The following is a 15,684-nucleotide window of genomic DNA, read 5'->3' as shown; positions in this document are numbered from 1 at the left end:
GGGGCTGTTTGGGAGCATGATAACGGCCGCCCATTGGCTGCTTGACGGCCAGGGGCGGGACACAGTTTAGCAATAGCGCTTCCTGGCTAGCGATTTTTGCAGAGACCGGAACCCTGTGGGAAACGATAGAAATGCAACTGGATTCCACTACAAAAGCAGGTATGCGTTATGCCGAATTCCACTATTTAAAATGGCGATTTTTCATTCAGCAAACAATTTTCTACATGGATCCCGGTGCGGAATGGCTCTAAGTACTGGCCAGCATGGTGTGGTGGTTAAAAATGGTTGTACTCTAATCTGGAGGACTGGCTTTGATTTCCCACTCTTCCACATGAAGTTTACTGGGTGACCTTGGACCAGTCACAATTCTCTCAGACCTCTCTCAGCTGCAACTAACTCACAAGGTGCCTGGTGCAGGGAGAGGAAGGGAAGGAAATTATAAGTCCCTTTGAATTTCCCATGGGTAGAGAAAAGAAGGATATAAAAACCAACTATTCTATCACATACAAAGCCCTCGTATCTGTGTGATCATCTCTCTTTATAGGCTTTGCCATGACAGCTTTGCTCATCAGCAACTGCCTGTACATGTGCCTTCTCTGCTGTGGCCTCCAGCTTCTAGAATGATCTGCCTAAGGAAGTCAGGTAGGCTCCCACTTTCATATCTTTCTGCAAACGCTGTAAAACTGAATTATTCAGGAGGCTTTTCTATGTAAGCAGTACGATAGCACTGTATAAAATGATGACAAATTATGCGGGACTATGGTCATGTTACGGTATATAGTTTGCTATAAGTTGGATCCTGCAATGCAATTTTGCATCATTTAATGTGGCACTTTAACATTCATGCCTTGCTTTAGTTCTGTTTTTGGTTCTACAACCCACATCTTATCCCCCTGTTTATTCATTATCCCATCCTGTTAATGGTATTGACTCACTCTGTGTAATGTACCTTGAGTCCCAGTAAGAAAGATAGACTAAATAATGCAAATAAACAAATAAATAAATACAAATAGAAGCAAAAAGAAACAAAACGGAGATTACCCATACCAATATCTTATTCATTAAATTCTGATTCTTTTAAGACATCTGCTCTCTCTTACTGAACCCCTTCTTTACTTCTTGCCATAACAACCCCTATAGTCAATTACCTTCTTATTACTATCAGTAAAATCAGCTGCAATTCACTTGTCATAATAATTCCCAAAACAGTTCAGCATGGTAGCTTAGACACTAGGTAAACTTCAAAACAAGACTTAAGTTGCATACAAATCTAACTGTGGTGGCAGTAATTAAGACCTTATCTATGTTACTCACTGCCCATCATTTCCATAGAAAATGCCTTCCTTCTGAGAATTAACAATGTGGCAGAGGTGTCAATTTATAAAGCCTTTACTTTGTATATCAGTCTTGTTGTTGTTGTTAGGTGCGAAATCGTGTCCGACCCATCGCGACCCCATGGACAATGATCCTCCAGGCCTTCCTGTCCTCTACCATTCCCCGGAGTCCATTTAAGTTTGCACCTACTGCTTCAGTTACTCCATCCATCCACCTCATTCTCTGTCATCCTCTTCTTCTTTTGCCATCGATCGCTCCCAGCATTAGGCTCTTCTCCAGGGAGTCCTTTCTTCTCATCAGGTGGCCAAAGTATTTGAGTTTCATCTTCAGGGTCTGGCCTTCTAAGGAGCAGTCAGGGATGATCTCCTCTAGGACTGACCGGTTTGTTCGCCTTGCAGTCCAAGGGACTCGCAAGAGTCTTCTCCAGCACCAGAGTTCAAAAGCCTCAGTTCTTTGACGCTCGGCCTTCCTTAAGGTCCAACTTTCGCAGCCATACATAGCAACTGGGAATACCATAGCCTTGACTAAACACACTTTTGATGGCAGGGTGACGTCTCTGCTATTTAGGATGCTGTCTAGATTTGCCATAGCTTTCCTCACCAGGAGCAAGCGTCTTTTAATTTCTTTGCTGCAGTCCCCATCTGCAGTGATCTTGGAGCCCAGGAAAATAAAATCTGTCACTATCTCCATTTCTTCCCCACCTATTTGCCAGGAATTGAGAGGGCCAGATGCCATGATCTTAGTTTTCTTGATGTTGAGTTTCAAGCCAACTTTTGCACTCTCCTCCTTCACCTGCATCAACAGGCTCTTTAGTTTCTCTTCGCTTTCTGCCATTAGAGTAGTATCATCTGCATATCTGAGGTTGTTGATATTTCTCCCTGTGATCTTGATCCCAATTTGTGACTCCTCTAACTCCACCTTTCTCATGATGTGCTCTGCATACAAGTTAAATAGGCAAGGCGACAGTATACATCGACTGGGGTACATCAACTGCTCTCCCCTGGGCTTCTTCTTGAACATCGTTGACCTCCTTCTCCTCCACCTCCCCCCTTTTTAAGGAAGGGGGGTAGGAAGGGGATCTTATTATTGTGCCGCCATGTTGTGACATTTTAAAGTCTTTTAATGGGAGTTTTAATGGGGTTTTAAGACACTGTAACCCGCCACGAGCCATTTGGGAGTGGCGGGAAATAAATCGAAATAATCATAATCATAATCATAATCACAATCACAATCATAATCATAATAATACAGCCTTGCCGAACTCCTTTCTCAATTTTGAACCAATCAGTGATTCCATGTTCAGTTCTCACTGTTGCTTCTTGACCTGCATATACGTTTCTCAAGAGACAAATAAGATGCTCTGGTATTCCCATCTCTTTAAGAACTTGCCACAATTTGTTGTGCTCCACACAATCAAATGCTTTAGCATAGTCAATGAAGCAGAAGTAGATGTTCTTCTGGAACTCCCTAGCTTTCTCCATGATCCAGCGTATGTTGGCAATTTGATCTCTAGTTCCTCTGCCTCTTCGAAATCCTGCCTGTACTTCTGGAAGTTCTCGGTTCACGTATTGCTGGAGCCTAGCTTGTAGGATTTTGAGCATAACTTTGCTAGCATGAGAAATGAGTGCAATGGTGCGGTATTTTGAACATTCTTTGGCATTGCCCTTCTTTGGGATTGGAATGTAAACTGACCTTTTCCAATCCTGTGGCCATTGTTGAGTTTTCCAAATTTGCTGGCATATTGTAGTGAGTGTAGCACTTTTACTGCATCATCTTTTAAGATTTTGAAAAGTACAACTGGAATGCTGTCACCACCACTAGCTTTATTGTTGCTCAGACTTCCTAAGGCCCATTTGACTTCACATTCCAGGATGTCTGGCTCCAGTTCAGTAACTACCCCATTGTGGTTATGAGGGATGATAAGCTCGCTCTTGTATAGTTCTTCTGTATAATTTTGCCACCTTTTAAAAATCTCTTCTGCTTCTGTGAGGTCCCTACCATTTTGGTCCTTTATCATACCCATCTTTGCATGAAACTTTCTCTTCATATCTCCAATTTTCTTGAAAAGATCTCTGGTCCTCCCCATTCTATTGTTTTCTTCTATTTGTTTGCACTGTTCATTTAAGAAGGCATTCTTATCTCTTCCAGCTTTTCTTTGGAATTCTGCATTCAATTGGGTGTATCTTTCTCTTTCTCCCTTGCCTTTCACTTCCCTTCTCTCCTTAGCTATTTGTAAAGCTTCCTCAGACAGCTATTTTGATTTCTTGCATTTCTTTTTCTTTGGGATGGTTTTAGTTGCTACCTCTTGTACAGTGTTGCGAACCTCCGTCCATAGTTCTTCAGGCACTTTGTCTATCAGATCTAATTCCTTAAATCTATTTGTCACCTCTACTGTATATTCGTCGGGGATATTATTTAGTTCATAACTGAGTGGCCTAGTGCTTTTCCCTACTTCCTTCAATTTAAGCCTAAATTTTGCAACAAGAAGCTGATGATCTGAACCACAATCAGCTCCTGGTCTTGTTTTTACTGACTGTATAGAACTTCTCCATCTTTGGCTGCAGAGCACATAGTCAATCTGATTTGACTATCAATATCATCTAGATCAGGCTTTCTCAACCAGGGTTTCATGAAACCCGGGGTTTCTTGATAGCCCTGAAAGAGTTTTGGATGGATGGGAATTAATTCATTCCCATCCTGAATGGATGGGAATTAATTCATTATAATATATTTTTTAAATTTGCCAAACATTTATCAGTGATATGATCCTCCAGGCCTTCCTGTCCTCTACCATTCCTCACACTCCATTTAAGTTTGCACCAACTGCTTCAGTGACTCCATCCAGCCACCTCATTCTTCTTTTGCGCTCAATTGCTCCCAGCATTAGGCTCTTCCCCTGGGAGTCTGTCCTTCTCATGAGGTGGCCAAAGTATTTGAGTTTCATCTTCAGTTCAAAAGCCTCAATTCTTTGACATTCGGCCTTCCTTATGGTCCAACTTTCGCAGCCATACATTGCAACTGGGAAGCCCATAGCCTTGACTAGACGCACTTTTGTTGGCAGGGTGATGTCTCTGCTTTTTAGGATGCTGTCTAGATTTGCCATCCCCAGCTTTCCTCCCCAGGAGCAAGTGTCTTTTAATTTATTTGCTGCAGTCCCCACCTGCAGTGATTGTGGAGCCCAGGAAAATAAAATCTGTCACTATCTCCATTTCTTCCCCACCTATTTGTCAGGAATTGAGAGGGCCGGATGCCATGATCTTCGTTTTCTTGATGTTGAGTTTCAAGCCAACTTTTGCACTTTCGTCCTTCACCTGCATCAAAAGGCAATTTAGTTCCTCTTTGCTTTCTGCCATTAGAGTGAGGTTGTTGATATTTCTCCCTGCAATCTTGATCCCAATTTGTGACTCATCTAACCCCGCCTTTCTCATGATGTGCTCCGCATACAAGTTAAATAGGCAAGGCGACAGTATACAGACTTGCTGAACTCCTTTCTCAATTTTGAACCAATCAGTGATTCTATGCCCGGTTCTCACTGTTGCTTCCTGAGCTGCATACAGGTTTCTCAAGAGACAGATAAGATGCTCTGGTATTCCCATCTCTTTAAGAACTTGCCACAGTTTGTTGTGCTCCACACAATCAAAGGCTTTAGCATAGTCAATGAAGCAGAAGTAAATGTTCTTCTGGAACTCCCTAGCTTTCTCCATGATCCAGCGTATGTTGGCAATTTGATCTCTAGTTAGCCTGGTAGTCATACCTTATCACAGAAAATCTGACATCAAGAATCACAAGACCAAGAAACCTGTAGGAGAACACATTAGCCTTCCAGGACATTAGTGGGTAACCTCAAAGTAGCTGTTTTTAATGCTATGTCCCCCTCCCCCCAAGTGCAGAATTAAACCCAAACAAATCATGACTATGTAAACTAAACTTGCTATTCCACTTTGGTCCTTGCATCTGTTAAACACATCTATAATGCTGTAAGCTGATTTGCTGTGCATGTTCTACCTACATGTATGAAGTAGTGTGTCTGCACATTAAACCTTATACCTTGAATAATGTGTTGGTCTTAAAGGTGTCACTGGACTCAAACTTTATTCCATAGAAAAGCAGTAGTTCTACTAGTTCGCCTATGAGAAATTCTAAAATACAGCATGAGCAGGTCTAATGTATAACCTAGTCACAAAGATCTCTCTGCAAATACTATGTTAGCCTCCACAATGGCTGGTTGTGGACTCTGTCCTTTAATAAATGAATTATACCGATCTTGACATTAATTGAATCCTTGATAAGCAAGGGTCAAATAACCACATAGATTCTATTAAATTTCTTTGTAAATTTGACAGCAGAATCCTTGAGGCATTATTGATGCAGCTGCAGGTTCTTCTGAGCATAAACAGGGTTGAGCCAAATTGCCTTAACTTTTTTCTCCTCAGAGGTCAGTATCAGGCACCCAGTCTTCTGCATCACAGCTCTTTCACAAATAGCAACATGGGGTTCTATTATTTTGCACCTTCTGCTTCTCCGGTTGGAATGACAAAAGGGTTTGACATTGAAGGTGTGGTGTCTCGGCTACACTGCTGTCAATGAAGTCATGATACATAGTTTCATAACATTATTTTTATACCATACAGGTTATGTCAGATCCAAAGATCTCTGCCCAAAAGAATACTAGACTGAATTTATAACACCTTGAATTCAGTAAATACATTCAGTAAAGAATTCAGTAAATACATAGCAAAATGTAAATGATAATGACCAGAGTACAGCTCCATCAGAATGTAGCTTTTCTTCAACATCCTGATAACTGTTTGATATGATAACTAATCTATCCCTTGGTGTTGCCATGCAGGAATAAAACTCTACATACAATATAGGATCCTAGAGTAAAAGTGCATACTTTGGATTACACCAGTGCTTGGATCGTAACGGAGTGTACTGTCCCAATTTCAGCTCAATAGCTAAAAGACCTTGCCACACAATCAAAACATGCCCAAATCAAAGCATGCCCAACACCAATGCACCACTTTCCAGGCTGTTTCCATGAGATGTGATCTAATTTGCTGTAATGCAAGGGTATGAATTCCAGCACAACAAAGAGGTCTCCATGAAGGGGTAAGGCATTTTAGTGAATGTGTATGACAGCATAACCCGTACCATTCATCGCTTCAAACGTGACTAGATAAGCATTTCTACACTAGAAAAACGTATAATCTCCAAAGAATAAAATATTACAGAATGGCAATGATGCAGGGTCCCAAGATCAAGGTAAAGAACCATTGTTCAACTGTACAGCATTCAACTGAGGATGTCATGAAGGCAGTGGTATTTGCCAAAAGTCTCCTTAGTGATTGGACTAACAGAAAAGTCTGTATATTGCAGCCATTTTACAACCATTTAAGTCTACACAAGCTGATAAGTATACATTGACTATACTTCTGCTTATCCGCTCCAGTGTAAGAAGAGGTCATGTCTCAGTAAAAATAGTGTAGTTTCTATGGGATACCTGTTCCCCATCTGATTTAAAAAATGATCTCAATATCCCTTTCCTATAGCCATTTGCAGAGTATAGTTGCAACGAGGGTAAGGGAAAGAGCTCACATACTATCTTTCAGATCAAGAGCATAGGGTAGCATTTTATCCCTGCCTGACAAAGTCCCCTGTGTGATACATTTGTTGCACACGATACAGCTGTGAGGGGAGAAACATGTTATTTCTGCAAATCTAGTACCCAGTTTTTTTCTCTTGTTGAACACAGGATTTCAAATTCTAGTTTTTACTGTGGCAGGTTTGCATACTAGTTTGTTGAAACACATCTAGAAAATATGACAAGCACATAAAGATACAAGAAAGAATTTTTAAAGCCTCCAAATTTGAACCAGATCTATGGAAGAAACATCTGCACATTTTTACCTCCTTATATATATAAACAAGTTTTTAACTCAGCTATTCTTAACACTAAAAAGCCTCTCACAACTATCCTGCTTTGGGCTTGTATGGCCTTACAACAAATATTTTAAAACATGTCACAAACTGGATGTTCCTCGTTTAAGGGATTTACTAAGTATTACAAACAGTTGATGCATTACTGTATTATCTGAATATTGGCTATATGTAGAGACAGTCACTGTCCATGCTTTCGCTTTTTCCTTCATTTCAGTCCTATTAGGAAACCATTCACAAGTGCAATTCTGAACAATGTTATGCAGTAATTATGACTAGATGACAAAGAGATGTGAACAATTACTGAGCCTATTTTGAAACCCTATAGTAATAAAGTCATTAGATGCTGCCCTTGCCATGATCCTTCTAAAAGCTTCTGAAGTTACAAGAACACACAGCATTGTTTGTAGGGACAATTGCTGCTGGCAGAATGCAAACCTTGAGTTTAACCATGCTGCAAATTGATCTTGACATTCTGTTAAGACCGCCACTAAAATCAAAAGCAAAGGAGAAAAGGAGAAAATGAGCGGGTAGGATATAATCAAGAAACAGGAGGAATTCTTCTTCACCTTCTCTCTGCTGCTTCTTCCACAAAACAAACCACAGACAAATTGACAAATTTGTTAGGTCTTTGGGAATCTTTATTAAAAAAAAAACAACAACAACAGACTTTTGACCTGAGTAAAGTTAAGTGTTTTCTATCACATTGCTTTTGAAGTTAATTAAAAATGGAAAGTAAACCTTAAAATGGTATTAACATAAAACTAATTTCTGACAACGTTCTATCAAGAATCTAAGATTGAACTGCTACCCGAAAAAACAATAGACCCCATTTTGTAAGCCACCTATGATACTTCTCTCCATTCCTTTATGTCACCCCTCCAGAGGCACTCAAGAAATAAGATAAAATTAAAGTAAATAAAAACATAGATCACATAAGTACATTAAGAATTCAATGTATAAATCATGAGGCAATGTAAAAAAATCATAACAGTACTCAGGCTAGAAATATAACTGTAAAAAATTAAAAATATCAAATCCCTAATTAAAAGTAACAATAACAGATGACAGCCAATCATGGCTTTCATATATGAAACTGACTTACACTGAATCAGATCACTAGTCCACTTACCTCAATACTATATACAAAGCCTGGCAGCTCTCCAGGGTCTCATGTTGAGCAAGAATGTGTGACAGAAAAGATACTAATAAATGTTTTGTCAATTAACTCTTACCCACCTGAAAGCTAAGAGGAAAAAATAATTTTAACATGGATTTATAATTTTTATACTAGGGCTTAGGATTTTAATGTAAACACAGCTACATTAGATGCTAGACTGATGGGCTTCAAGAATTATAAATGTCTATGCATATATGTGATGTATGATTTGATGTGCCAGTTGATTTAATTTTTCTGTGCTTATATACTTTAACATGTTTTATTTATTATGTTTTAGGTGAACTACTTTGAGTTCAGAACAAACATATATTATTTTAAAAGATAAAAGCATTTAATTTGCTGCAACTAAAATATTAGGGAATAATAAGGAAGAAGGGAGCATCAAGAAGTCCACATGAACATTTGGCAATTCTCCCTTTGAATCCTGTTAAATCAAAATGAGAAAAAGGGGAAGGGATACACACTTAGATCACACAGAAATGGGATTAATAAAAGGTGAAGGAGTGAGAACATGAAGTTGAGAGTTGTTGCGTTTAGTAATGTGACCCCATCATGCAAATCATAAAAGATAATATACACCAATGGTATGCATACCAAAAGTATCTAAAGGATCACCTGCTCCAATATAACCTGCATATGCATAAAGATTTATACCAGAGGGCCTGTTTCCCATCTTCAGAATTTAAACAGGTTGTGTTTAGAGAGAGTACTACTCAGTACTGGTGCCCTTGCTGATATTTAATCAGATTTTAAAATATCCTGAAACTTGGCCTTTTTATTACAGTGTTGATGTTCTGTTAAGAAATGTAATATATAAATGGGCAAGCAATTTTGTAGCAGTACTATGCATATATTTTAATTTTATTAGTTCGATTTATTTTCACCACTCCCAGGAAGCCAGCCTGTGGCGGGTTACAATATCAGTCAATAGACAATAAAATCCCCAATAAAACCCCATTAAAAACATTAAATACAGAGACATAAAATACAACATGGTGATATAAATCATCTACCCTTCCCACCAATGCAACTCCCAGCAGGGGAGGGGAGAGGGAGTTATAACTGAACACCATCAGATGTTCAAGTGGTTATACCTATTTCTTAAAGAGGGGGGCCCCCAACTGATTTTCTGTCCACCTTGGACTCATCCATAGACCCGGCGGTAGAGCTCCATCTTCCAGGCCCTATGAAATGCTGAAAGCTCCCACAGGGCCCGCAGCTCGTCTGGGAGCTCATTTCACCAGGTGGGTGTCAGGACTGAAAAGGCCCTGGCCCTGGTTGAGGCCAGGTGAGCTTCTCTGGGGCCGGGAATGACCAGCAAGTTGGTACCCACAGAGTGCAAAGCTCTGGGAGGGGGGCATAGGATGACAGGCAGTCCCACAGGTATGTGTGTCCCAGACCACAAAGGGCCTTAAAGGTCAAAACCAAAGCCTTGAACTGAATCCAGGCCGCAACTGGCAACCAATGTAGCTGCCTCAGTACAGGCTGGATGTGGGCACTCCAAGATGTTCCTGTGAGGAACACATTTTGCACCAGTTGCAATTTGCAGGTCAGGGACAAGGGCAGGCCAGCGTACAGCAAATTGCAGAAAAGAATCCTGGAAGTGACCGTCACATAGATCACTTTAGCCAGGTATTCAGAGGACAAATAGGGCGCTAGTAGCCGTGCCTGATGAAGATGGAAAAACACCTGGTAGGCTACTTTTTTGACTTGTGCCTCCAGAGTCAGTGATGCATCTATGGTCATGGCCTGGGGCACAGTAATAAGTTGTGTCCTGCCCAGGACAGGATATGCCTCTATACTTGATTTTTATGATAGTTTTTCAATACTCTTCCATTTAATAGCTCAGGGCAGTGTATGTCATTGTATGCCAACAGACCAGGAAGAAAATGTCCCATCCTTTTAACAGAGACTTAATAGGATGTTATTTACTTTATTATTGTTATTGTTATTGTTATTGTTGTTGTTATTATTATTATTATTATTATTATTATTATTATTATTATTATTATTTGAAATTATTTCCTGCCACTCGAGAGAGAGCCAGTTCATGGTGGGTTACAAGATAAAAAAACAAAGATTCAAAGTCTCCTAAAAACCCTGCTAAAAGTACAACAATTAACAGAGATACAGATTCCAATAACAAGCGCAGTAGCAAACCAACCCCCCCACCTAAACCCCTGCTGGGGACTAGGGGAGAACTGCTGGCCATCACTGTTTTTTAACAGTGGAATATCTTAATTTGAGAGGCTCATAGATCTTCTCTCCGCACTGGCCTCAACCATAGACCTGGTGGAAGAGCTCTGTCTTACAGGCCCTGCAGAAATCTGAAAGCTCCTGCAGGGCCTGTAGTTCCTCTGGGAGCTTATTCCACCAGGTAGGAGCCAGGACCGAAAAGGCTCTGGCCCTAGCTGAGGCCAGGCGAGCTTCTTTGGGGCCAGGATTGACCAGTAAATTGGAACCCACAGAGTACAAAGCCCTGCGGGGGGCATAGGGCAACAGGCAGTCTCACAGATATGTGGGTCCCAGACCGCATAAGGCCTTGAAGGTCAGTACCAAAACCTTGAACCTGATCCAGGCCACAACTGGCAACCAATGCAGCTGCCTTAGCACGGGCTGAATGTGGGCTCCCCAAGGTGTTCCTGTGAGGACCTAGCAGCTGCATTTTGCACCAGCTGCAATTTCCGGGTCAGGGACAAGGGCAGGTCAGTGTAGAGCGAGTTACAGAAATCAATCTTGGAGGTGACCATCGCATGGATCACCATGGCCAGACGTTCAGAGGACAGAGTGATATAGAGGATATTGTGCTAGTTTCCACACATTAAACTGTCAGTTTCCACATTAAATTCCACACATATAATAGGGATGAATTACTTTTCTTCAGGTAAGTATAATTAAGTATAAGTATAATTAAGTATAATTACAAAGTGCCTTGTAATTCATCAACTGTCTCCTTGTAGGCACTGGAATTGGATGGTGTGACACAAAGCTCACTAAATGGAACAGCAGTAGTTTCTTATCCCCTTTGTGATCCAGTGTGCTATCTTAATAAACCTCTGAAACCAGCATTTGAAATAATCAGACTTTGTTCCCCCTATCTCTAAGGAAGGAACATCTGGCCTAAGGAAGGAACATCTGGAATTTGTGAACTATTCAGTCCCAGCTTTCCAGTCTACAAGATCCCAGAGCAACATAACATCAGTATAAAAACTAAAAGATACAAATAATACAGTCTAACTTCTCAGTAACTAGTCCAAAATTAACTTTTCAACTGATGATTTGAAAAACTGATATGCTATAATTTATATTGTTTTGTTTATACTGTATACCTATGTGGTATCAGTTGTCAGAAAATGGCAATATAGAAATTTTGAAACAAAATTAATATTTATTTAGTTACTATTTAACTTCAATTTATTAGTTAGGTACAAAGACCTCAAAAGAGCAACTTGTTCATGGCAATACGTCTATGGTTATCGTAAACAAAGGTATGTGGCAACTTAAAAACACTGCATTATTTTTATAACTGGAAATATATATTTTTAAAACTAATTTTTCCTATATTAAATTCCTGTCAACACATTAAATTATATTTTATATCACATAAAGTTGGAATAACCAATAGTTGAAATTTTAATACTGTATGTTGGGAAGGTATTCATTTAACATTATCTCTAGTATTTCACCACAAGGTTTACATGAGAAAGCACCACGGTCTCCAGCTAGTAATTCCTCTCACAGTCCCATGCAATATAAGAATCCCACAATGTAAGACTGTTACACATAAATTAGGAACTAATTGCATTATGTTTACATATAATCATTTGAAAATCTCATGATACTTCCTTTGTCACAAACTGACACCATAACCAAAAAGTATAAGCTTAAGCATCCTATTGTGTCTCACAATCATGTTCTAGATTCATTGAGAATAGCTATAAAGCCTTAAACAAGCCCTTTATTTAGTGTTTCTAAAAGTGTCATGAGGAGTTAATAGGACACAGCTGTACAGACTCTTTCTAATAAGCAGCTTCTTTCGCTTTGGTCACCACAGGTGTCTCTGTAACCTACAAACTCTTATTACTAGTGTATCAAAGTTGTGCTACTTAATAGACTTCTTTAGTAAAACACAACAAAGCAATGACATGCCTGTTGATTGTCAGTCATAAAAAAACTCCCTCAAACACAGTTTTTCAAAAGAGACTACACTGCAATTTTTTGTCATTGTAAAATAAAAGAAACTGGAGAATTAAACAGTGACTAGAACAATATAACAGCAGGTAATCAACTGGACTTAGCCACTGCAGATGGTTTTAGAAATAGTGTTTCCTTCAACATCAAGTTGTGGGATAAAAGGAAAGGAGAAACTCCTTGCTCCTGGTGAAAAGCTGCATGAAACAATTTAACACAATCTCTTGCTCAGATACTTTGCTTCATTCATATCTGTTTTTAAAAATTATTTTTCTCTCCCTCCTCCTCATCAATAGTAATTTTACAAACTAAAAACATAATACGGGCTAATCAAAATTAAAACTATGTCAAATGGATCACAATATGTTATGAATGATAAAGGAATAATTCTGAACACTCAGCTTTAAAGAAAATGAGTTGTAATTGACATAGTTGTACAAAAGAAAAATGCATATGAAATGCATATAAAACTAGAAGAACAGAAAGGCACATTCTGGTGATTCTTTAACTTCTCTGTATAATTAAATTAAATTCAGCTATAACATTACATTGACAGAAATGACAAACAGTTCAGGTATTACTATTTTAAGCATTTTAAAATTTTTATTTCACTTTATGCTCTACTTTCTCCCCAGTGGGAACAAAACATGGTTCATAACATTCTACCTTTCTCCATTATATCCCTATAACAACACTTTGAGGTAAGTTAGACTGAGAATATATGATTGGACTAAGGGTACCCAGCAAGCTTTCATGGCAGAGGCAGGATTCAAATCTGAGATCCAACTGTCCCAGATCCAACTGTCTATTAACCCTAACCCTAAGATCACATTTTTAAAAAGATCTGTTAATGCTTTAAAGCAGTGGTCCCGAACCCCCAGGCCGTGGCCCGGTGCCGGGCCGCGGCTCCCTCTTCCCACCCCCCCGAAGCTCGCCACGCCGCGAGCAAATCAGCTGCCAAAGCGGCCAATTAGCTTGCGGCCCGGCAAGCTTCTTGCTTGGGGAGGGGGGGAAGAGAAGCTTGCCGGGCTGCAAGCTAATCGGCTGCTTCGGCAGCTGATTTCCTTGTGGCCTGGAGGGGCGGGGAGAGGGAGTTGCGGCTGCCAGCATGCCGGTGGCGCAAACGCTCATGCGCGGACTTGCCACGCATGCGCATTTGCGTCTAGCGGAGGAGCAAACACGCACGCATGGCAAGTTCGTGCATGCGCGTTTGCCCCGGGGCTGCCGCGTGTGCGCGGGGCCCCGAGTCGCCCTCTCCCCCTACCCCGGTACAGCGGTCTGCAGCCTGCAAAAGGTTGCGGACCACTGCTTTAAAGAGTGTTATAAAGAATGACACAATAAGCATATTATACCTATTGCTGATGAGTCTAATATTCAATAATTGCTGGCATAATATTGACTGCATTATAAATCTTATGGTCAGTATTACAATTTCTACCATTAGATATCATGGCTTGACTGGAAGTCAAGAAGTAATTTAAATTTAATATGATTTCCATATCTCATAACTTGCCCAAAGTAGCTCAGTATTAAGACTCCTGAAGTTATTTTTATGCAATATGTTATAAACTACTTAACACCAAAGGTTTTATTCTTACATTACAGTTGAAAGCCAGTGTGGTGTAGCAATTAGAGAATCTTGGAGCCTCAGCTTCAAATTCCCACTTGGTCATGGAATCTTGCTGGATGACTTTGGGGCAGTCACACGTTCTCAGTCTAACCTACCTCACAGGAGAAGACAGACATTTTGGGTTCCCATTAGGGGAAAAGGTGGGGTATAAATGAAGTAAATATATAAATAAATGCAATATGTTATTTTTCAAAATATGAGAGAAGGGGGTGAATTTTAAGTACCTTAAAAGTGTCCTTTAGCCAAAATGATGAGATTACATCACAGATTACATTCATTTTGACTCTCCACTTCAGACCTAAGGGATCACTGCCTCACCTTTCTAAGGAGGTTCATTGTACTTCTTCTTTGGGCAAAGAGAATAGATTTTCTGGTCTTTGTTTGGAGGATAATGATAATACCTTCAAATGTTTGGAAGAAGCTAGACATAATACAGCTATACCACTTTTTGTTCTCCTCGATTCACCACACCACTCATAGTAGCTCTTTCCTAATTTTCCTTGGGGCAAAAGGAGGACTCCTGTTAGCATCCATAGAGTGGATAAAGACAGTCACTAGGAGGTCAAGGTAGATGGGAAGCAGGATATAAATTACTCAAAACATTTGCTAACATAAATTTACTAACAATGCCATCATAAAGAGAGTTCAAGGGTATGACTCAGATTAGGATGGCACTGTTAATAAACTGCTATGCAAAAAATAAAAATATAGGACTAGATTAATGGACTTGAATGCAGTGGAAGTTTCTGCAGATGGAGGGGAGTGATTTTCACTAATTATCTTCTCCTGCAAACCTCCAGCTCTCCCCTCATATTGTTTTTTAGGGTCCTCTCCCTCCCTGGCACAGGAAGGGGGAAGAGAAAGTTGTGCATCACTGAGTGAAATTTCTTCAGCTCATAGAAATTCTCCAGCAAATGCAAGCGAGAGATTTCTTTTCTGCTAAGTGAGAGTCTCCTGCCAACAGATTCGACCCAAGCTATCACATTTATGACTTAAATATACAAAGAACTGAGGACAATCCAAACTCACATACCTTGCTCTATTTGCTTCTTTTGTCATGTCCCATGCCCATGTTATGAAATTCTGACTAAGATAGGAAACGATAGATTCGGCACAAAGCATTTGAGAACAGAATACATTGGTTAGCACACTTTCATCATGGTGGAGGTAGACAGCAAGAAGCTTTCTCTGAAAAACAAAAATAATGTTACTCAGCATAATGCTTATATTTAATTGCAGCATACACATCACTGACATGTGACAATGCAATGGTTGATTAGAAGAATAATTTAAATGGACTATGTTCACACATGATCATGTAGACGGTACTATTATATAACCAGTTCTATGGTTGAATGGTGCTTAGAGAGAAAGTTACCTGTTCTTACAACTAAGAACCCACAGTCAA

The 15,684-nt window shown here is 39.9% G+C and overlaps 1 protein-coding gene across 1 annotated transcript in view; it reads right to left on the bottom strand.

Annotated features, from left to right (window-relative positions):
- FAF1 (Fas associated factor 1) overlaps positions 1 to 15,684 on the bottom strand; it is a 236,228-nt gene that overhangs the window by 73,788 nt on the left and 146,756 nt on the right. Inside the window, exon 13 of the mRNA XM_077333794.1 lies at positions 15,310 to 15,464. Coding sequence (XP_077189909.1) covers positions 15,310 to 15,464 — 155 coding nt within the window. The remainder of the gene's footprint in view (positions 1 to 15,309; positions 15,465 to 15,684) is intronic.

This window comes from Paroedura picta, chromosome 4 (genome assembly GCF_049243985.1).
Source record: "Paroedura picta isolate Pp20150507F chromosome 4, Ppicta_v3.0, whole genome shotgun sequence".
In the NCBI taxonomy this organism is placed as follows: domain Eukaryota; kingdom Metazoa; phylum Chordata; class Lepidosauria; order Squamata; family Gekkonidae; genus Paroedura; species Paroedura picta.
This window is presented reverse-complemented; position numbering and strand designations above follow the sequence as displayed.